Source organism: Zootoca vivipara, chromosome 10 (genome assembly GCF_963506605.1).
Source record: "Zootoca vivipara chromosome 10, rZooViv1.1, whole genome shotgun sequence".
NCBI lineage: Eukaryota > Metazoa > Chordata > Lepidosauria > Squamata > Lacertidae > Zootoca > Zootoca vivipara.
The window spans coordinates 23,425,242-23,447,341 of NC_083285.1; the positions used below are offsets into that span (position 1 = coordinate 23,425,242).

Consider the following 22,100-nt stretch of genomic DNA (forward strand, 5'->3'; position numbering starts at 1 on the left):
TAGTATAAACATAGCATAATGCTGACTAGGAAACACAGTTGGTTTGCATTTGTTTATTTTTGGGGTGTTGTAGGAACAGGAATAGAGATGATGTCTCATAGTGGCAAACAGCATGGCTCCCAGTTCAAATCTAACAATACTTGACACCTGGTCTTCCTTTCAATCCCTCATTATAAACATGGGGATATTATTGTCCTACTTTACAGTCCGGCTGTATGCATTGCTGGTATGAGGTATATGAAATGAACTATATGAAGGATAAAGTGTGCTATATATCAGGGTCGGCTAATATATGGCCTTCTGGATATTGTTGGATGGGCATCAGTCAGCATGCCCAATGGTTAGGGATGATGGGAGCAATAATCCAACAACATCTGTAGAGATGAAATTCTCCCACTGCCGGGCTGCATAGTTATCTTTCTCCTCACTAGTGCTTTGATATCTAAAACCCCACAAAAGTATCCCGAGACTGCATTTGTTAAAAAGTTCTTTTAGAGATCAAAATGATGGTTTTAAAATTATGGCTTTCTTGTTTTGATCTTAGTCCCATGAGTCTACTTCTCTTGCTCATATACACACTGAATAAATTCATTTATTGCCCTGACAGTAACCTTTTCACAACATCTAGATAGCTTTCTGAATTATTTAGGTAAGATTTGGTTATATAGTTGTCTGAAACATCACCAATTGTTCATGTTAAAAACCACTAGTGTTGTTTAAATGATAGCAAAAACTGGATCCAGTTATTTATAAAGAGCGTTGTTTGCTTTCACACTTGTCACCAAACAAATGTTGCAATTATCTCTGGCATTCTTAAATCTTGTTTTTCTAGTTCCTGTGACTTTGACACAATTGCATTGTTGCCAGTTACATTCTTTAAGAAAGATCTATGGGTCTATTTACTGAAACACTATTATGGAATAAGCCACAATGCTTTGTTATCTTTATCAATGCAAAATGAAGCTGCAGAATGAACTGGCTGTGGGGTTTGTTTTTGTTTTTTGTTTTGTTTTATGGAACAAACAGTATGCTCAGTTTTGAATTCCTTTACTGAAGTTCAGATTTCGCAGAAGACCTTTGTCTTTAGGTCAGAGTCCTAAAGAACAGTCCTGTGGAATGCATATCCGTGGAATGCTTTCTTTGCAATCAGTTTAGGTTTAGGATGGAATAAATTGATTGGTACACTTCAGCATTGAAGTGTATGAAAGCCTCCATAGTTCAGCTGCTGAGATTGTCCTCTTGCTAACATTGAGCCACAGTTTCTGTTAAGCAATCTGTCAGACCATCGATCCTGTCAACTGTCTACTACAGAGAGAGCGGCTCTCTGGATATTGTTTGATTCCAGTTCTCATCAGGCAATGGGGGGGAAGGAAGTGGTCAACCACTAATATCTAATGGGCCGTGACTTTGGCTTTCCAAGCCTGGCAGATGTTTTTCCAGCCCTGCCACCTAAGATCCATTAACTGGAGATTCCAGGCATTTTACTTGTCCCTTTATTCATAATAGTCTATGCTTGGATCCACAACATTGCTGTTTCCCTTATTCAGTGTTTTGTACTTGGGAGACACTGCTTCTCCGGTAATAATGGATATACGTAGATGCATACAACTCATGATAGTTGCATATTAATGTTGTGTATATATTTTTGTATTTATATCGCTGTTGTTTTTGTATTTTATTTGAATTGTGAATTTAAATTGTAAATGGGCTCGTGTGCCCATTTGCAACCCAGAGGAGCTATTGTGGGCCCCACAACCATCCCAGCAATCCAAGCACACACACAGAAGAACGTAAAATGAGCCTGCAGGATCAGGACATTTAATCCAGCACCTTGTTCTCACAGTGGCCAACCTGATACCCCCCCGGGGGGGGGCCCTGCAAGCAGGATTTGAACCCAAGAGCACTCTTGCCCTCCTGCAGTTTCCAGCAACTGGTATTCAGAAGCATTACTGCCTCCAGCTATGGAGGCAAAGCATAGCACACCACAACCTTTTAGATTGGCAACAGCAGAATGATTTTTTCAAGCCACATTTCAGTGGCAGAGAGACCCCGGGAGTGCCAAGAAAGACCTCTACAGGCACATGTGTGCTCACTGATGCTGCCCTGGCGGACCCCCCCCCCCTTTAAGCTGTCTGATGTGATGCATGAACAGTACTAGACGGGAGGAACAGAAATTATATATTGCCGCATGTGTAGCTGTCATTCATGGTGCTCAGTGTATATCTTTATTTTTTAAAAAAACAGCACCATCCCTTTCCACTCTAAAGTGGAACTCAAGGCAGCTAACAACCTTAGAAGAAATGTAGGGATTGTAAAAGTTAAAGCAATGCACAGCACCGTCCTATACCTGCCTAAGGGTGCAAACCAACTGGGGGTGGGGCTGGATTGGGAAGAGGCATCCCTCCACCCATCCCTGCTGGTCTTTACTCGCGAAGTGAAACCACTGAGCCTCATGGCCTTGCCAATTGGAAGGTTGGCGGTTCGAATCCCCGCGATGGGGTGAGCTCCCGTTGCTCTGTCCCAGCTCCTGCCAACCTAGCAGTTCTAAAGCACACCAATGCAAGTAGATAAATGGATACTGCTGTGGCGGGAAGGTAAATGGCATTTCTATGCGCTCTGGTTTCCGTCACGGTGTTGCGTTGTGCCAGTAGCGGTTTAGTCATGCTGGTCATATGACCCAGAAAGTTGTCTGTGGACAAACACCGGCTCCCTCGGCCTGAAAGTGAGATGAGTGCCACAACCCCATAGTTGCCATTCAGTGGACTTAACCATCCAGGGGTCCTTTACCTTTATCTTGCAGAGCTCCACATTGTGCAACCAGAGGAAAACCCTGAAGTTCTGGGGTGTTCCTGGGTGTTCCACTGTTCCAAATAGTTGCCCAGTGGCCCCATAGTTACAAGGAGGTCCCAGCTTCCTCTGTCTTGATGGGCCACTTCTATGTAGACAGTGCTTTCTGAGTGGCAAAAGTCAGACTGCATACACAGACACATGCACGGCACATTCCGTTAAACTTTCTTAAAAACTGAGCTTGTCCCTTTCTTTTAATTTGGGATGGAGCTGTTACTCTGTCTTTGCATTTTCTATTATGGGTTGCTTTTTGACGGTTTTATGGTCTGTTATTTTTTTTATGGTAAGCTGTTATGAGGGCCCTTGTGGCTTAAAAGCCACCTATAAATTTACATGTGTGCGCCTCTTCTAAGGAGGAAAAGCCTCCTTGGCATAAGGCACATCCTTTATCCCAATTCAAGCATTTTGTTGTTGTTTAGTCGTTTAGTTGTGTCCGACTCTTCGTGACCCCATGGACCAGAGCACGCCAGGCACTCCTGTCTTCTACTGCCTCCTGCAGTTTGGTCAAACTCATGTTCGTAGCTTCGAGAACACTGTCCAACCATCTCGTCCTCTGTCGTCCCCTTCCCCTGGTGTCCTCAATCTTTCCCAACATCAGGGTCTTTTCCAGGGAGTCTTCTCTTCTCATGAGGTGACCAAAGTATTGTAGCCTCAGCTTCAGGATCTGTCCTTCCAGTGAGCACTCAGGGCTGATTTCCTTCAGAATGGATAGGTTTGATCTTCTTGCAGTCCATGGGACTCTCAAGAGTCTCCTCCAGCACCATAATTCAAAAGCATCAATTCTTCGGCGACCAGCCTTCTGTATGGTCCAGCTCTCACTTCCATACATCACTACTGGGAAAACCGTAGCTTTAACTATACGGACCTTTGTCGGCAAGGTAATGTATCTGCTTTTTAAGATGCTGTCTAGGTTTGTCATTGCTTTTCTCCCAGGAAGCAGGCGTCTTTTAATTTTGTGACTGCTGTCACCATCTGCAGTGATCAAGGAGCCCAAGAAAGTAAAATCTCTCACTGCCTCCATTTCTTCCCCTTCTATTTGCCAGGAGGTGATGGGACATTATGAGCATTATACTCATGAGTAAATAGAAGAAAAAAGAGGAGGAGCTGGAAGCTTGCTCAACGCACAGAGGCTGTGTACACACACAACATCTGAAACAACACCGGGGGTGGTTTATACCCAGGGTTTTGCATTGGTACACACCATCACAAGATGGCATCATTTAAAGCAGCAGCTACGTTTTCAAACTAGTGCACAGCAATGTTCTCTATTCCCCTGTAACTAGGGTTGCCAGACTCAATGGAGGACAGGACTTTTGTGCCTTTAATTGCCCTGCTCTCTTTTGAGTCTGGAAACCTTAAAGAGAAACCAGCAGACCCTTTGTTTAATTTCAAAGCAAAGGGTCTGCTGGTTTCTCTTTAAGGTTTCCAGCCTCAAAAGAGAGCAGGGCATTTAAAGGCACAGAAGTCCTGTCCTCTATTGAGTTTGGCAACCCTACCTGTAACTAGTGCTATTTTTCTAGAAAAAGAGGCGCCAGAGCTCACCATGAGCACCTCCCTCCTTCTCTTAGAATGGCAGTGGTGCCCACCTAAGAGGTGCCGGAAAGTACCCGAGAGGTGCTGGAACTCAGTTCTGATGGGGTGGCAGGGGAAAGTGATGTATAGTGGGAATGGTCATAGCTCTGTGGTAGAGCATCCGTTTTTGCACGTGGAAGGTCTCAGGCTCAATCTCTGGCATTTCCAGGTAGGGCTGGGAAAGACTTCCTGTCTGAAACCTTGCATGGTCACTGCCAGTGAGTGTTGAACGAATTGGCCTAGATGGGTCAATTCTAATGTTCTGTTATAGCCCGTGTAAGACTGTGACATAGTGCAACACCCAGTAACACATTAGAACCTAATGCCTTCTTTGCTTTTTGCATGCAGGGGCTGAAGGGTCTGAGGATGGCCAAAGACTTCCGCTACTACTTCCAGCATCCGTGGTCCCGCTTGATAGTGGCCTACCTGGTGATCTTCTGTAACTTCTTGATATTTGCTGAGGATCCAGTCTCTCACAGCCAAACAGAAGCAAATGTCAATGTCGTGGGGAACTGCTTTTCTTTTGTAGCAAACAAATACCCCGAGGGAGGAGGCTGGAGGTTTTTGAAAGTGTTCCTGTGGCTGCTTGCCATCCTTACTGGACTGATAGTTGGCAAGTTCTTCTTCCATCGGCGCTTGTTTGGTAAGTTCCATGATGTGCTAAAAGCCTGTGTTTTCTCTCTCCCGCTCTGTGTTACCATTTCACACCTTTCAGGTTGAAAAGGCAGCAAAGCAAAGTGAAAGATGATGGCTGAATAGGATGTTTTGCACAGCAGCGATGAGTCAGTTAGAATATCATCAATCTTGATGACTATAAGCAAAATAATCTTTCAAACAGTGAAGGCACATCTGTTTGGTCTAATGAAGAGGGCATTAACTTTCCTCGCCAAAGACATGCTCCAGGGCACTTTCCTCACTGTCTTGATGGGTTTGTGAAACACGGCCTGGATATTATGATAAGAGCATGGCTTTGTTTAATGTGTTTTTTCGCAGCCCTGTTTAGGGAAGCTTTGAATGTTTGGTGGATTACTGTATTTAAATATTTTGTTGGAAGCTGCCCAGAGTGGCTGGGGAAGCCCAGTCAGATCGGCGGGGTATAAATAAAATAAATAATAATTTGTAAGCATGCATCTGTACCCAGGAGGCTTTGTTGCCCATTCCATCCAATCCATGGAGTTGTGATCTGAGCTAGATTTTCCAGATAGTACTGACTCTTTGCAGTGAGATCATTCTTATGAGGATGCAATAGCTCCATAGGTAGAGCATGAGACTAATCTCAGGGTTGTGGGTTGGAGCTCCACATTGGGCGAAAAGGGAGTTGGACTAGTTGACCCTTGTGTTTCCTTCCAGCTTTACAATTCTATGATTTTGTAATTCTATGACTTGTTCTCAGGAATAAAAGCTAAGCCAGTGTTACACAAAAACCATTATGTTATTCCAATAAGCATTAATTAAAGCATTAAAAAAAATGAAGACTCAGGGGAGATGGCTAATGGAACCACGAGTGTGATTAGCCATGTCCTTGGTTTCAACCAGATTACATTTGCTTCATGTAGGTGTCTGGGCAAAATGACCCCGGAAAAAGTTGAAAACACTCTGCTTCCTTTCACCATCCTGAAAGCTCTGCTCTGAGATTGGGAAGCTTGCCTGGCAGTCTGGGAAGGCCCAGGTTCAAATCTCTCACCTTCACTCAAATATAAAGTCCACTGTCTGACTTTGGTCTGGTCACCCTGTCTCAACCTACCGGTACCTTAAATATTTGACTTGCTGTGAGAATAAAATGTGGGGGTGGCATGGGACTGTATATGGTGCCTTGATCTCCTTGGGGGTATGTATGTCTGTCAGATGGGCCCCCCATTGGATTATTTACTGCGTGGCACCAACACATATGTTCACCTTAGCAAGTGGTGATGCGTAACAGCCTATCTAGTGGTGACAAAGACTTATCACTCACTTCTACTTTTAATATGTGATTGGGCATTGGTGTGTGGCTAAGGTTTGTCCATCACTTGAGAGACTGGCTTATGGCAGCCTTTGCCAATCTGGTACCTGTAAGGGGGAGGGCTTATAGGGAACAGCCTCCCCTCATCAGGTCGAGTTCCTCTCAGAGCAGCAACTGCAGTAGCAAATCAGATTACAGGAATCAGGAAGTAGAGAAGGAGGGAAGATGCTCGGATAGCATGAGAGAGCCTCAACACCAAATAGAGAAGGAAGCAGCTGGGGAGGAAATGACAGGATTGGGCACTGGAGAGCAGTCAGAAGGACGGCCCTCCCTCCCTCCCGACGCCTGAATTGAGGCGCACGGCACCCCGTAGGGTGAGAGGGAGGCGCTTTGGGGTTCCCAAGCTATTATGTTGGGCGCGAAACAGAAAGAAGCCATTGCGAGGTTCTGACTCGGACTAAGCAGAAATGTTTTCCAGACTCTTTGGACTGTACATAGGATGCACAATAAAAACACCTTAAAGACAAGCAGGTGTGGAGCGTCGTTACTCAAGGGTAGCCGCAATAACCTCTGACAGTACCCTCCAAATGTTTTAGATGAGAATTGTTGTGGCTGATGGGAGTTGTCGTCCAAAACATCTGGAGAGTATCAGGTTGTTCAAGGTTGGCTTATGGAGTAGTTATATGCAGAACACCATAAGGTGCCCTTAACAAGTGATAATCTCTTTCAGTCCACAAATGTGTCTTAAGTCAGAGACTGTCAACATCTGACATTCCTGTTGTGTGACATAGGGTGTGGTCAGTTTTCAAGCTCATCTGATTCCAGATATCCATCACACATGTGTATCCTTTGTTAAATCAGTGGGAGCAGTCCCTGAATTGGCTTCCAGGTTCTCTGCATATACATTGGTGGAAAAGGATTTCGGCCGTGCTAACTCTCGTATTCTTTACCAAACAAACATGGGTCAGATCTTGCTTTTAATATTTTAAAGGTAAGGAGCACAGAAATACCTCTCAGATTACACGTGTATCTGAGTACATAGCTTGTGTTCATGGCCTATTCCTAGGCAAAGCTGAAGTCAGATCTGGTTCAGATGGTGAATCAGTCTATATTTATATTCTGCTGAGTCTGATTTCCCAGGCCCCATGGCTATTCAGTTTCGTTGTTGACATCAAAAGGGAGGTGTCACCTGAAGCAACTGGTGGTTGCACAGAGGGAAGCACATTCCACAGAGCAGGGGCAACAGCAGAAAATGCCCATTTCTGGGTCAGATTTGGGGGGCTGGTAGGGGAACTAGAGGGAAGGGAAGTTCAGTTATGCAAGTGGAAGTTTTTGTGCAAATGGGACAACGGTGTCAGGTAGAACTCTGCAATCTGCCCATGGGCCTAAGGCTGTATTTGCATATATTACACCCTTGTTACCCTCCCCTTGTCTTACCCATTGTGCAAATTAGATTGGAAGTTCCTTGGGGGTGGAGAGGAGACCTATCTTTCTTTGCTTATATTATTTTATAAAGTGCCACATGCCGACTTTAAATATCTAGTAACAGTGTTTTCAATATTTTTTGGGAGTCACCCAGATGGGTGGCATATTATAATTATAATTATTGTGGAATATGTAAAATAAATATTATATTTATTTACTTTTCCATACAATTGAAACAAAACGTTTATAATTTCAGATTTTCTGTTGCTCAGTCCTCTGGTTCATGGTGATTCTCTAGTGCCAGAAATTTAGGAGAGAGAGAGCTGTAGCCTTGCAAATGCTGACTTAACACCATTTTTCCTGAAGCACTATCGAATCCCTGGGAAGATGTAAACATGCGTAAAGGTGGAAAAAAGCTTAAGTTAGCTTTTCCTCACCTTTGCCTTAATGTACTACTGTGTGTGTGTAGAGACACGCCTGGGCCAAAAAAGATTTCTGTTGCACTTTTTAATATATTAAAAACTACTAATATCCCATAAGTAAATAGAATGTTTTTAGATTCAGAAGGTGACCAAGCTAACCGGAATCACAATGAAATGTAATTTGGCCTCTGGAATAGGGGTGTGGGGGTGTGGGGTGTGGGGAAAGCCCTGGGGTCAAAGAGGCAGCTGGTGAGCAGCAGACTTTTAAGACTTGAAAGTAAACAGCTTTTGTTTAAGGCTTTTAGTATAAATCCTCATTGACACAGGAACTGGTGGGATTTTCAGTCGCTGAGCTTATTTTTCCACCTGTTTATGAAACTGTGCCATTGGCTGCACTGAGACAAGGCAGGTCTAATGCTGTACACATTTTTTGCAAGCAGTTTCCTCTGATGCAATGCATGTTAGTGTGTTATTTTCACTACTGGAATCTACATGTATATTTAAAAACTAGCTGGCCCTGCACGCGTTGCTGTGCGTTAGTCTGTGAAATGGAGGGTAATAGCCCCCCCTTCAGATCCCCCTGAGCCTCAGAGTCCCCCTGAGTCGAGGCGAGACACTGTGGAGAGGGCAGTTTTCATCCCTGTGTCTCCCCCCCCCGTTCTGACCCATTATGTATCCCTGCCCTCTATTGCCCCCCCTTACCTCCACTTGGCCTAGTCTGGAAAGCGGCCTAGTCTGCAAAGCCGAGGGGAGATATTGTGGAGAGGGCAGTTTTCATCCCTCTCTCTCCCCCCCCCCGTTCTGACCCATTACATATCCCTGCCCTCTATTGCCCCCCCTTACCTCCACTTGGCCTAGTCTGGAAAGCGGCCTAGTCTGCAAAGCAGAGGTGAGATATTGTGGAGAGGGCAGGTTTCATCCCTAATGGCCGCCTGTGTGGTTTAAGTTGCTTGGTTGATGATGATGTCATTTGGTTTGTGGGTGTGGCTTAGATTTCTCAGGAAGGGAGGGGGTGTACTGTGGGAGGAATTCCACTTGAGGGCGCTGTTTGACTTGGTGGAAAAGCGGGTCAAATCCTGCCGAGGTGTGTGATTTGAGGTTTTTCATGTCCCCTACAACCCTCGGGGAGTGGCCTGGATCTCTGTGTCAAAATTTCAGGACGATCGGTCAAGCGGTTATGGAGAACATAGCGGCCGTCAATTTCAAGATTTTTACATTTTTATATATATAGACGGTGTGAAAATGCCCATCATCACCATCTAGTGTCACATTTGTATAATGCACTTAAAACATTTATATTTGCAGCTGTATAGCTGAGGTCTAATATATTCCTTTTTAGGCACACTTTGCCCTAACATATGCATTTTTGTATGAACTTGGAGAAGCGTATTATGAAACTTGGAGAAGTGTGAATTTCAAAGGAGAGCTGTGTTTTGATTCTCACGATACTTTGAAAAGTGCAAATTCAATAAGTTTGCTTTTAGCTGTTAACTGAACTGAGTTTCTCCCCCATTGCTATCCGAGGGCACCATATTGGCCATCCCTAAAGGCTGCCAGTTTGCAATAAAGCCTTGATCATGTTGATCGGATGCTGAAGAAACAGAAGGAGACGCAAACAGTGTATGCAAGATTGCAACCGTAATCATTAAAGTATACAAACACAGAGCTATTACAGATATTCTATCTGAGAGTAGAGGTCGAGGTATTGGAATCAAAATTGGAAGTTGCCTAAGAATCAATTCTAACCATAAACAATCAGGGCCTAGGAAAACTCTGCAGTGCGACTTCTATCCAGCAACATCTTAAAAAGAGTCATTAAAAAAAGGGTGCACAATTATTTAAGCCTGCTCTTTTTCTTTGCCACATTACCAGGGGGAGAGTCAGATGAGTTCAGCAGTGCCTTGAAAGCAAAATAAAAAATAAAAAATGTAACATTGGGGAGAGTAACCCCTTTGTTTTGAGAGAAGATACAGAACATTGAGAGAGATGCCCTTTTTCATGAATGCCATGAAGTGAGTTATTTATCAACTCACTTTACATTTGATACTTTTTAAAAGAAAAAGCAACAACAGATGGATACATCAGGTTTTCATGTTCTATAAATCACCTTCGAACATAAAATGTATCTGTCAATTTTGGTTTTCTCATCCCCCCCCACTTTGTGCATTAGTTTGTGATTTAAAAAAATAAAATAAAATAAGGTTCCAATGAAAATTGATCAACTTTTAAAGCATGCTTTTCTCCTGCATTTCACTTTTTTCTTATATGGCTTCCCAATTACTTTTTTAATGTTATAAATGGGTATTGTCCCTACAACGAAATCGTGTAACACCCCCCCCCCCAGGTGAAATGTGGTGTTTATTTGAAAGGCATTATGAGACTGCATAAAAAGAGCTTGGGAAATAAATGTCAGAGATGTTTGAATGTAATAGATGCCTCGCTAGGTAAGACAGAGGGCAATTTAGCCAAGATACCGTAGCAAAGATAGCATTGGATGATGACGGTACTTTTTTGCAGCTGACCACAGAGCAGATGAAGCAGGATGAATTGATGGCCCCAACACTGATGATAGCAACTCCTTTCTCTGTTTGCCCATGTGAAAATAAATGGGTATGGATTCATGTGTCTGTATACAGTATTTATGTGTGTGTGTGTGTGTGTGTGTGTGTGTGTGTGTGTGTGTGTGTGTAAGAGAGACTGTCTAGAGAAGTTTTTTTAAATATAATTTTAATGCTCTATTATGTTTTTATATGCGTTGGAAGTCGCCCAGAGTGGTGGGTACAGATTGGCAGGGTACAAATAATAAAATTGTTGTTGTTGCTATCAGTGCATTTTTTTAAAAAATAAAATAAAAAGAGGTGCTGGAACAATGAATGGATCCCTTGTTCTCTTAGAATGGGATCTGAGAGGTGCCAGAACTGAGTTTCAGCAAGTTCTGGCTGAAAATAAAGCCCTGACTGTTGTTGTTGTTGTTGTTGTTGTTGTTGTTGTTGTTGTTGTTGTTGTTGTTGTTGTTGTTGTTGTTATACAAGCCCCTTTTTGCATTTGCCCTGTCTACCACTGAGTCTCAGACTGGAATAGAATCCCCACCTCTGTCTGGATCAAAACTGGTCCAGATTTTAATGTCCGTGAAAAACTTGTGGTTTTTGCTTGTAGTCCTATACAAACCTAACTACCCAAGAGTAAGCCCATTGAATACAATGGAACTTGGTACCAAGAAACCATGTATAGGATCTCTGTGCCAATGTGCCTTCAATGGTTCAAAATTAGTAGCCTGTTATATTGTTCCTTTTGGCTCTAAACTCAACTATTTCCTAATACTGTAATAGCAATCATTTCAGCTTGTGACTGAAGGCTTTGAATATTGGCCTAATCATAAAAACCTGAATTGACAATCAGTGGCTGCATGTGGATTCAGGCTCATCAGTTTCCAGCCGTGGTTTATAGCCTGTTTATTGAAAGTTGCCTTGTAAATAAAACTTGGCACCATGGCCACAGCTGATGCAAATGTAGGCATCTAAAAATAGAGAAGTAAGCAGCCCTTCCATCAGCTCCTTTGATGCTTTCCCATTTTTGCTAACAGCAGAATAATGTAGATATGCTGGTACTTCCTTTACTGAATCCAGGATTTTGGGGGCAGGTCCATATTGCATATTTTGCCAGCTGGGAAAGATTTCTGTGTTTTCCATTCACATGGAGAAGGGCAGCTCCATTAAACATTTTGAACTGACTTACAAGAAAAAAAAGGCCACCCACAAAATTAAATCTTGACGCCAGCAGTCCCATTGATAGCAGTGCGGTAGAAATGACAACTCATAAAACTGGCTTAGCACTTGCAGACAGCCAATTAGAATCGCAACCAAAATAGACTCTTAGTACCAAACCTGGAGAAAGGTCCCCCATTACATTTCAAGCTTCAGGGCCCCCCAAATGTAGGTCCACCACTGGCTGAGGGGATGGGTTTAGCTGGGTCTGTTCTAGAAAGCTCCTGTGGTACCAAATGCTTGAACAGGGTTCCTATGAAAACTGAATCCTTGCAGACTTCTTCAATTCCATCAGCTTCCTTTCTTCCAGGTTTGCATTAATCATCATCATCATCATCATTTTATTATTTATACCCCACCTATCTGGCTGGGTTTCCCCAACCACTCTGGGTGGCTCCCAACAGAATTAAAAGCAGAATAAAACATCAAACATTAAAAACTTTCCTAAACAGGGATGCCTTCAGTTGTCTTCTGAAAGTCAGTTATTTATTTCCTTGACATCTGATGGGAGGGCATTCCACTGCCTGGTAAATAAGGATGTGTGTGTGTGTGTGGAGGGGGTGTCAAACGACATGTTACATGGGAAATCCATAATCAGATCTCCCGGTGACATTTTCTTCATCTTCCACAAGCAGCAGAGCAGGATCCTGATTTAAATTAGGGCTGCGATACGGGGGAAGAAACAGTCTAATCATTTCCCCTCTTTCCAGGGCCCTGATCTAAATCAAGTGGATAGCTTCGTTGGTTAGAGGCTGGACACTTCTGTCTATGACTTGAGTCCAAATTCTCCCTCACAAGAATTGCTGCTAACACTGCTTCTGTTACTTTGGGAAAAACTCAAGTTGCAGATTGATAGAATTTACCGTAATTGGACCCTTAGAGAAGGCAGTAACAGGACTGCCCACTAGAGGTCACTGAATACACAGTGTGAATCCAATGGGTTTTGTTTTTCTAACTTGGAAATAATCTCTGAACGTTGAAATAACAAACATCTGAAAAACAGTCCCTAGGTGGGCCTTGATTCTCTTACCTCTCCTAAAGAGTTGGAATTGAATTTAAGGGAGAAAAATAGATGAAAAGGAGTCTTTTCACATTAGTGTGAAAATGGTCAGGACTTCAGGTGGATCATATTGTAAAAGGTTGCAGTCATCTGTGGGGTAAAGTCCCATTATTTCTGAGTCAACATGTGGCTGGAGTGCACTATAAGATTGTTGAGAGCTACAGTTCCCTGAGTCACCTAGATTTATGTATCTTATAGCCTGCTCTACATCTTGCCTTCTCAAGGCGGTTTGTTGTTGTTGTTTGTTGCTGTTTAGTCGTTTAGTCGTGTCCGACTCTTCATGACCCCATGGACCAGAGCCTGCCTGGCACTCCTGTCTTGCACTGCCTCCCGCAGTTTGGTCAGACTCATGTTTGTAGCTTCGAGAACACTGTCCAACCATCTCGTCCTCTGTCGGCCCCGTCTCCCTGTGCCCTCAATCTTTCCCAACATCAGGCTCTTTTCCAGGGAGTCTTCTCTTCTCATGAGGTGGCCAAAGTATTGGAGCCTCAGCTTCATGCAGCTTAAAACAGTGAGGATGTCACATGGTGCATTGCAGCACTAAGCTTGCAGTTAGAGCATAAAACATGGGTGACACTGTGGTCTAAACACTGAGCCTCTTGGGCTTGCCAATCGGAAGGTCAGCGGTTCAAATTCCCTCAACCGAGTGAGCTCCCATTGCTCTGTCCCAGCTCCTGCCAACCTAGCAGTTTGAAAGCATGCCAGTGCAAGTAGATAAATAGGTACCACTGCGGCGGGAAGGTAAATGGCGTTTCCATGTGCTCTGGTTTCTGTCACAGTGTTCTGTTGCGCCAGAAGCAGTTTAGTCATGCTGGCCACATGACCCGGAAAGCTGTCTGTGGACCAACACCAGCTCCCTTGGCCTGAAAGCAAGATGAGCGCCAGTGCGCCACAACCCCAGAGTCGCCTTTGACTGCACTTAACCGTTCAGGGGTCCTTTACCTGTTTTTTTTTTTTAAGAGCATCAAACAGCAAGCAAACCAAGAGCAAAACTGTACAGGGAGTGATATTCTGCATTCATATCCTACCTGTAAAGGCCTCTGCAAAAAGATGCTCCGTGGCCTCCTGGTGAAATGCGTACAATGATGAGGCCAGATGTACCTTGAAGCATTCCACAAGTGGATGGTGGGCACCACAGAAAGGCCATCTCCTGCACTGCTGCCCCTCGAACCTTGCAGAGCAATGGACCTTCCAAAAGGGCCTCCCTTGCAGCTCATAACAGCCTGCCACAACAGTCAGAAATTTGGGACCCAAGCCATTAAGGGCTCCATGTGTCAGTGTGCAGGCTGGATCTACCGTGCATAACCTAAATCTTTTTGTTTAAACTTTTTCTCCTCCACAATACATCAGCCCTCCTGTCTTCTGAAATTAAAATGGCATTCCTTGCTAATGGTCAGGCTGTGTGCAGAACTGCAAGTCCGATGGCAATATTTTCTGTTTTGCTTCCTGAGATTGCTGTGGTGCTCCTGGAGATTCATTTCTCTTCCCATATTCCGCCCACCTCGTGTTTCTGTGCCAGCCTATTTTCTTGTTCAGGAATCCATAAAGATCAGGCATGTGTTAAAACCGCACTACACATCTAGTTTGGGTTGTTGGCAGTTTTCAAATTAAAAGGAAACAGCTTGGCTAGCCTTTGATTTGTGACATTCTGTTTAGATATTTTGCAAGCTCTCAGCTTTTGGATGCCCAAAATCTGGTTGCGAACCTGTTTTTAAGTGGAGTAGAAATTGCAATGTTATGGAATAGCATTGGTATTATAACTCCTGTTACGAGTGCTTGGCTGATGACAGATTTGGGTCCCATAAAGACATCTCAGTGCTTTACTTTCATGTTCAGATTGCAGGAGGAGAAAGTGTAGAAATAATGTTGCCTTTGCAAACACTCGGGATTTCCCTGCCCATGAAATCACCTAAGGGGAATGAATCTTTTCAGCCTCTTTCCAAAGGAAGGAGAAGCATCAGGAGAGGGAAGAAGTCACAGTTCAGAGGCATAGTGTTTGCTTTACGTGCAGAAAGTCCCAAGTTCAGTCCATCTGAAATCTACAGGGACATCTGGGAAGGACTTCCTGTCTGAAACCCTGGAGAGTCCCTGCCAGAATTCTCTCCCCAAACACAAGAAATCTTTCTGGACAGATGTGTGCCCACAACATGGCATATAAAATAAATAAATAATAACAGCAACTGAGGAAGGTATACTTGGTTCCATAGTCATTATTGTTTTAAGGTGATTGTTAGCATAAAGACACCATATTCCATTTAATGTTTAGATTTTTCTTTTTTCTTGTTTTTTTAAAAATGTGGTTGATTACTGGGTTTTGCAAAGTTCAGGCTGTAATAAAAACATTCTAAAACAAATACTTGCAAAAAGTTATTGAAGTGATTCATCTGCGGGATGGCAGTTGCCTCGCAAACCCCAAAGGAGGCACTGTGGAATTAATGTCCACCTCCTTGACTTTCTCTGAAAAATGCTAATAGACTCTGGATTAAAATGGTTGATTCGATTGAAAGGTTTATGTTGCCTATATAAACACTTCCAGTTGCTTTCCCTAAACTAAACTGGCAGCACATTCATTCAGATGTAAATCCCGTTGGGTTGCATTCTGCGATTTGCAAGCTGCGTTCCTTCTTCCCAAGCAGCAAGAGTTTCCCTTTCCTTGCTGCTCCCCATGTTGTTGTTGTTTAGTCATTTAGTCGTGTCCGACTCCTCATGATCCCATCCCATGGACCAGAGCACGCCAGGCACTCCTGTCTTCCACTGCCTCCCGCAGTTTGGTCAAACTCATGTTCGTAGCTTCGAGAACACTGTCCAACCATCTCGTCCTCTGTCGTCCTCTTCTCCTAGCGCCCTCCATCTTTCCCAACATCAAGGTCTTTTCCAAGGATTCTTCTCTTCTCATGAGGTGGCCAAAGTATTGGAGCCTCAGCTTCACGATCTGTCCTTCCAGTGAGCACTCAGGGCTGATTTCCTTAAGAATGGATAGGTTTGATCTTCTTGCAGTCCATGGGACTCTCAAGAGTCTCCTCCAGCACCATAATTCAAAAGCATCAATTCTTCGGCGATCAGCCTTCTTGATGGTCCAGCTCTCACTTCCATACATCACTACTGGGAAAACCATAGCTTTAACTATACGAACCTTTGTCGGCAAGGTGATGTCTCTGCTTTTTAAGATGCTGTCTAGGTTTGTCATTGCTTTTCTCCCAAGAAGCAGGCGTCTTTTAATTTTGTGACTGCTGTCACCATCTGCAGTGATCAAGGAGCCCAAGAAAGTAAAATCTCTCACTGCCTCCATTTCTTCCCCTTCTATTTGCCAGGAGGTGATGGGACCAGTGGCCATGATCTTGGTTTTTTTGATGTTGAGCTTCAGACCATATTTTGCGCTCTCCTCTTTCACCCTCATTAAAAGGTTCTTTAATTCCTCCTCACTTTCTGCCCTATAGGATTGCCCTATAAGTTAATTTAAATCATGGTATGTGGGTCTCTTTGGCACCCCTCCCAAAAAGAACTCGGTATTAGTTAATTAGAGCATTTGAGCTAATAGTGTGATCCAGAAACATTCTACTAGCGCCTGCCAACTTTGTAAGACAATCCTGGCGATCTCTATGGCTGCCAAATTCTGCAAAGTCATACGAACAATGGCAGGACCCTTGCAACATATCTCTTATTTGGAGACTGTGTTGACACTGCCTCTCGACTACATCCGCTAATTGTTCTTTTCTTGCAGGGAAATGGGAACGAGCTCATTTCACACTATTTGGATGTGTCAAATCAAACAGAAGTGAGTAATATTATAATGAAGCACTTAAAAGCCCCCTGTTTGCAGATTAAAATATGGCTAGGTAAATATGAACAGACGTCGGGTGCCTTTGGTTTGCAGGGAAACAAGTTAATCAGGGTGACATCAGAATTAGTTGTGTGCTGCTGAGTAAAGGTAAATTTTTAACTCCTCCAAATATTGTCTGTGGGGTTGTGAGAGAGGCCACAGTTTGCAGTTATCCTGTTTGACCATGTAGCTGCTCACTCAAGTGCCACATGTTAGCTAGGAAATTATTAGGTGTAGTGTGGTGTAGTGGTTAAGAGTGCTAGACTCATAATCTGGTTCGCTTCCCTGCTCCTCCACATGCAGCTGCTGGGTGACCTTGGGCTAGTTACACTTCTCTGAAGTCTCTCAGCCTCACTCAACCTCAGAGTGTTTGTTGTGGGGGAGGAAGGGAAAGGAGAATGTTAGCCACTTTGAGACTCCTTCAGGTAGTGATAAAGCGGGATATCAAATCCAAACTCCTCCTCCTCCTCCTCCTCCTCCTCCTCCTCCTCCTCCTCCTCCTCCTCCTCCTCCTCCTCTTCTTCTTCTTCTTCTTCTTCTTCTTCTTCTCCTTCTTCTTCTTCTCCTTCTTCTTCTTCTTCTTCTGGATGAACAAGTCTTTATCATTGTTAGGGCAAAGACTATTATTCATTAATAATGAATAATAATTCTTCTTCTGAAACAAGCATGGACGTTGCTGATGTAAATGAAGGTAGCCATTTGTGGGCCACAAAGCAGTGATCAGGAAGATCTATCTATCAATTATCATCTGTCTGTCTGTCAATCAAGTGGCTTCACAAAACAAATCATTAAAACAAACATCTGAAATAAACATGACCAAGCAAGTTGGTTTTTTCCCCAAAGTTTAATTTATTAAACGAAGGTAGCCATTTGTGGGCCACAAAGCGGTGATCAGGAAGATCTATCTATCTATCTATCTATCTATCTATCTATCTATCATCTATCTATCTATCTATCTATCATCATGTACAGTATTTGATGTTTTTGTGCCCTCCCCCTTTCTTGGGTACAGAGTGGCTTCACATAACAATTCATTAAAACAAACATCTGAAATAAACATGACCATAAAACCACTGAATTACACACACACATAGAGCAGAAGTTAAAATAGCTAAAGGGGGAAACCTACCCTGATGAGAACTGATATTTATATAACAGTATGTCAACTGTGGGGGCAGACCAGAATCCTCTGGGAAGGAGTTCCATACTTGGGGACACCACTAGGAATGCCCTGCCTCATGTCATCCACCATCCCATCTTCTGATGATGATGGGATCAGGGTACCTCCTACTGATGGTAACAAACTTGGTTGGCTGTTAATGGGGGGAAATCTCCACCAGGCAGGTCCCAAGTAGGGTTAAGGGAAAAAATTGATTCAGTCAATATCGAAAGGTGAACCTACAGAACCCATGCTTTCTGAAACAACGCATGAACTGAAACACAGCCACCCTTCACTATTTACACATCTTGCAATTCTTCAGTTGGGTATTTAATACAAAAATGCATATACTAGGGTAAATATGGGCATATAAATACAAGCATTAGTGAAAATAACATACAGAAATGCATTATCTTGGGGAAAATTGCTTTGCAAAAATGTGCACATTGCACAAAAATGCATGTGCTAAAATACTGATACATTTTCTTGAACACTTGCAAATGGATGCAGAAATATGGAGAACTGAACTTAAGATTAGGACAATGAGAAACTGAGAAACCAAAATGGGCATATTGATATGCTAATAGCATCCTGACAGCCGACTTTTTTGACTTGGAGAGTCCTAAGTATCTGTGGTGCACAGCCATATTCAGTGGTGCCTCGCTAGATGAATTTAATTTGTCCTGCGAGTCGCTTCGTATAACGAAAAATTCGTTTTGCAAAGCGGCTCCCATAGGAACGCATTGAAGTGCAGTTTCCCATAGGGTGCCTCGCAAGACGGGAAAAAAAAATTCATCTTGCGAAACAACGCATGAATTGAAACACAATGGGACGAAAATAATTCGTCTTGCGAAGCGCGCCATAGGAAATTTCGTCTTGCGAGTCTCCATTGAAATCACAAAACACTTTCGTTTTCCGAGTTTTTTTGTCTTGTGAGGCATTCATCTAGCGAGGTACCACTGTTGTAATAACACTGCTCACTAGCTCTTCAAGTCTGATGTCTTTTGTGATATCTATTCTCTGTGATATCTATTCTCTTTAAATTATCCATTCTCTTTAATTTACGATGTCAAAGCCATCTCAAGTCAAAGTCACCAAAGCAAGCTTTATCTGTAGTTAGCTTGGCTTCCACCCCCCGCCCCCGTACATACATGTTAAAAACACCTCTCTTTGCTGAGTAAGTATCCAAAAATAGTCTAAACAACAGTGGCTGTGTTTGCACAGTAGAGTTCTAGAAAAGCAGTGACTTTTTTGTTATTTTTTAAAAAAGTGAACCATGGAGTAGCTATGTAAATCCTGTGTAAGCTAAACTGTAAAAATACAAAGCCATTTTATCAACAAAATCACTAGCTATTTATGAAAATGATTACTGATCTGAAATGTGTGACTCATTAACAAAGGCTGGGATCTGAAGAGCCATGTGGGGGAGTTTTGCGCGTGCAGTGAAGCTCAAGTTTGCTCTCTGAAAATGGCTGCATATACTACCTTTTAAAGGACGCTGGTGGCGCTGTGGGTTAAACCACAGAGCCTAGGGCTTGCCGATCAGAAGGTCAGCAGTTTGAATCCCCACGACGGGGTGAGCTCCCGTTGCTCGGTCCCAGCTCCTGCCAACCTAGCAGTCTGAAAGCACGTCAAAGTGCAAGTAGATAAATAGGTACCGCTCCGGCGGGAAGGTAAGCGCCGTTTCCGTGTGCTGCTCTGGTTCCCCAGAAGTGGCTTTGTCATGCTGGCCACATGACCTGGAAGCTGTACGCCGGCTCCCTCGGCCAATAATGTGAGATGAGCACCGCAACCCCAGAGTCGGTCACGACTGGACCTAATAGTCAGGGGTCCCTTTACCTTTTGCTACCTTTTAAAGGTTGCTTTGAAGCCCAGAAGAACTTTGGGATGTTCTCTGATGCTCCTCAAGGAACTGGATCACATTGCACAAAAGCACCCACCTATTTAAATAAATGAAATCAGCTTCAGAAAAATACTGGTCAAGCTTCATAAGTCAAGATATGAATAAGACTCATGCAGTTGCTTTGCTCTTCCCTTCATGGGAGCCAAGGAGTATCAAGTTAAGCATAGCTCCTTGTTGTGCCAGGTTGATGTCTCCCAGGGAACTGGTTGATGCCCTCCAAACAAGTGAGCATATGAAGCCCTGGTTGGTTTCATATTCAGGCTTCTTTGGAAGTTGCTAACCATAGTTTCCTGGTTTAGACATAACAAGGAACCATACTAACAGAGATTTTGCTTGTTTACATGAGGGAAGCAGGCAAGTGGCTGTGTTGAGGTGGAGATGAGGCTCATTAATCTCTTGGCTTATTTAGCTGAGATGCTGTTGTCCAAGCATGGCCAGTGCATCCAAAATAAAGACATTCTGTGTGCATGTGATAAATCTTAGGAGCACTGGAAGTTGAGGCAGACCATTGGTCCTTCTAGCTCTCCAGAGTGGCTGTCCAGAATTTCAGGCAGGAGTCTTCCCAGTCCTGCCTGGAGATACCAGGGGTTGAACTCTGGAACTTCTTCATGCCAAGCAAATGTTCTCGCACTGAATTGTGGCTGTGAATCATTTGCAAGTGGTTACTTTCCTTTCCCAGTTTTCCCATTGACTGAGATACAAAATACTTTGGGTACACAGAGCTACGCATGAGTAGGGGAAAGAAAGTAATAACTGCATGAGTGGAACAGCTCCTCCCACCAAACATGGAAATAAATAGGGTAGTGGATGGACTTGGTGGGAAGCTCCTGAATACTCACAAAACACACTGGATTAAGAATATTCTGTCGTCTTTAGTATGAACCTGTCTGCTCACTCTAGATCACCAAGCAGAATTCTGCTTCTGGTTTCTAAGCTATTTGAGCCTAGCTGGCAGTCGGATAGAGCGTAACATCCAAATGTTTCCTGAAGAAGAATTAACAGGCTAGCTCCCTACTGGCTTTTATAGGATCTGTAAAGATTTGTTTGTTCTATGGGGCATTTGAAGCTGGTTAGGAGATCTTGGGTTTGATCTGTTTCTTCCTGGTGCTTCTAATCTTATTCTTCTTTTAACTTAGCTACTTCTAATTTTTTTAATTACATTTTTATTGTGGAGTTGGTAGTGACAGTGTGTTTATATTGCGAACCATCTTAAGAGACCCTTAAAATGTGGAATTGAAATTTTTAACATTTAGTGGCAACATGTTGTTGTTTAGTCGTTTAGTTGTGTCCGACTCTTCGTGACCCCATGGACCAGAGCACGCCAGGCACTCCTGTCTTCCACTGCCTCCCGCAGTTTTGTCAGACTCATGTTCGTAGCTTCGAGAACACTGTGCAACCATCTCGTCCTCTGTCGTCCCCTTCTCCTTGTGCTCTGCATCTTTCCCAACATCAAGGTCTTTTCCAGGGAGTCTTATGTATGGCAACATACATAATAATAAATTACTATTTGGTGGCAGATGGGGATATAAACACATTACATATAAGATCTTACATATAAGATCTTACATATAATATCTTTTTGTATTCCTTAGCAGCCTGTACAACATTCCATTGTACAACATAAAATTTACCTTGAAGCTAAAATTTACCTTGATGCTGTTTGTATTCCTGTAGTGTTGTCATGACCAATGATTTTGTAGCAAATAAATTTGACCGACTAACTGATATCCTAGGAATGGAATGGAATGGAATGGACTCATTTGGGGTAAAACAAGAATCTTCATCCATTTTTGTATGTTTAGTGCCCTTTGTGCTTTCTTTGTAGGTGAGCTAAACTCATGGCTGTACTAAATTCTATCAGGGATTTTATGTTTGCGGCACTGTACCATAAAACAGGAATTAAATTTACCTGCTTACCAGCTGTTGAATATAGGGACAGATGGAGCCCTAGAAACATTGCACTAGCCGCATGGGAGTTGCTTTCATCTGCACGGCTGGGATAACGTTTGGCCAGGAGCCAATCATGCAGGCCTTTCCCAAACGGCTCTCAGAAGAGTGCCAGGCCCATGTTTGGAGCCTGTGAGATCAGCCCTTGTCTGCACAATGGGGACATTTAACCATTCATCAAGGCCAGTGAATCCCAGACTACCCCCCCCCCCCGGGGACCACTTGAAAATGGCTGTGGC

At 43.4% G+C, this 22,100-nt stretch overlaps 1 protein-coding gene across 3 annotated transcripts in view; it reads left to right on the forward strand.

Moving 5' to 3' along the window:
* Positions 1–22,100, forward strand: part of TMEM117 (transmembrane protein 117) — a 205,678-nt gene that overhangs the window by 1,673 nt on the left and 181,905 nt on the right. For all 3 annotated transcript variants that reach the window (XM_035128605.2, XM_060279621.1, XM_035128607.2), the window contains exon 2: positions 4,768–5,062. In XM_035128605.2, coding sequence (XP_034984496.1) covers positions 4,786–5,062 — 277 coding nt within the window. In that variant the 5' untranslated portion in view covers positions 4,768–4,785. The remainder of the gene's footprint in view (positions 1–4,767; positions 5,063–22,100) is intronic.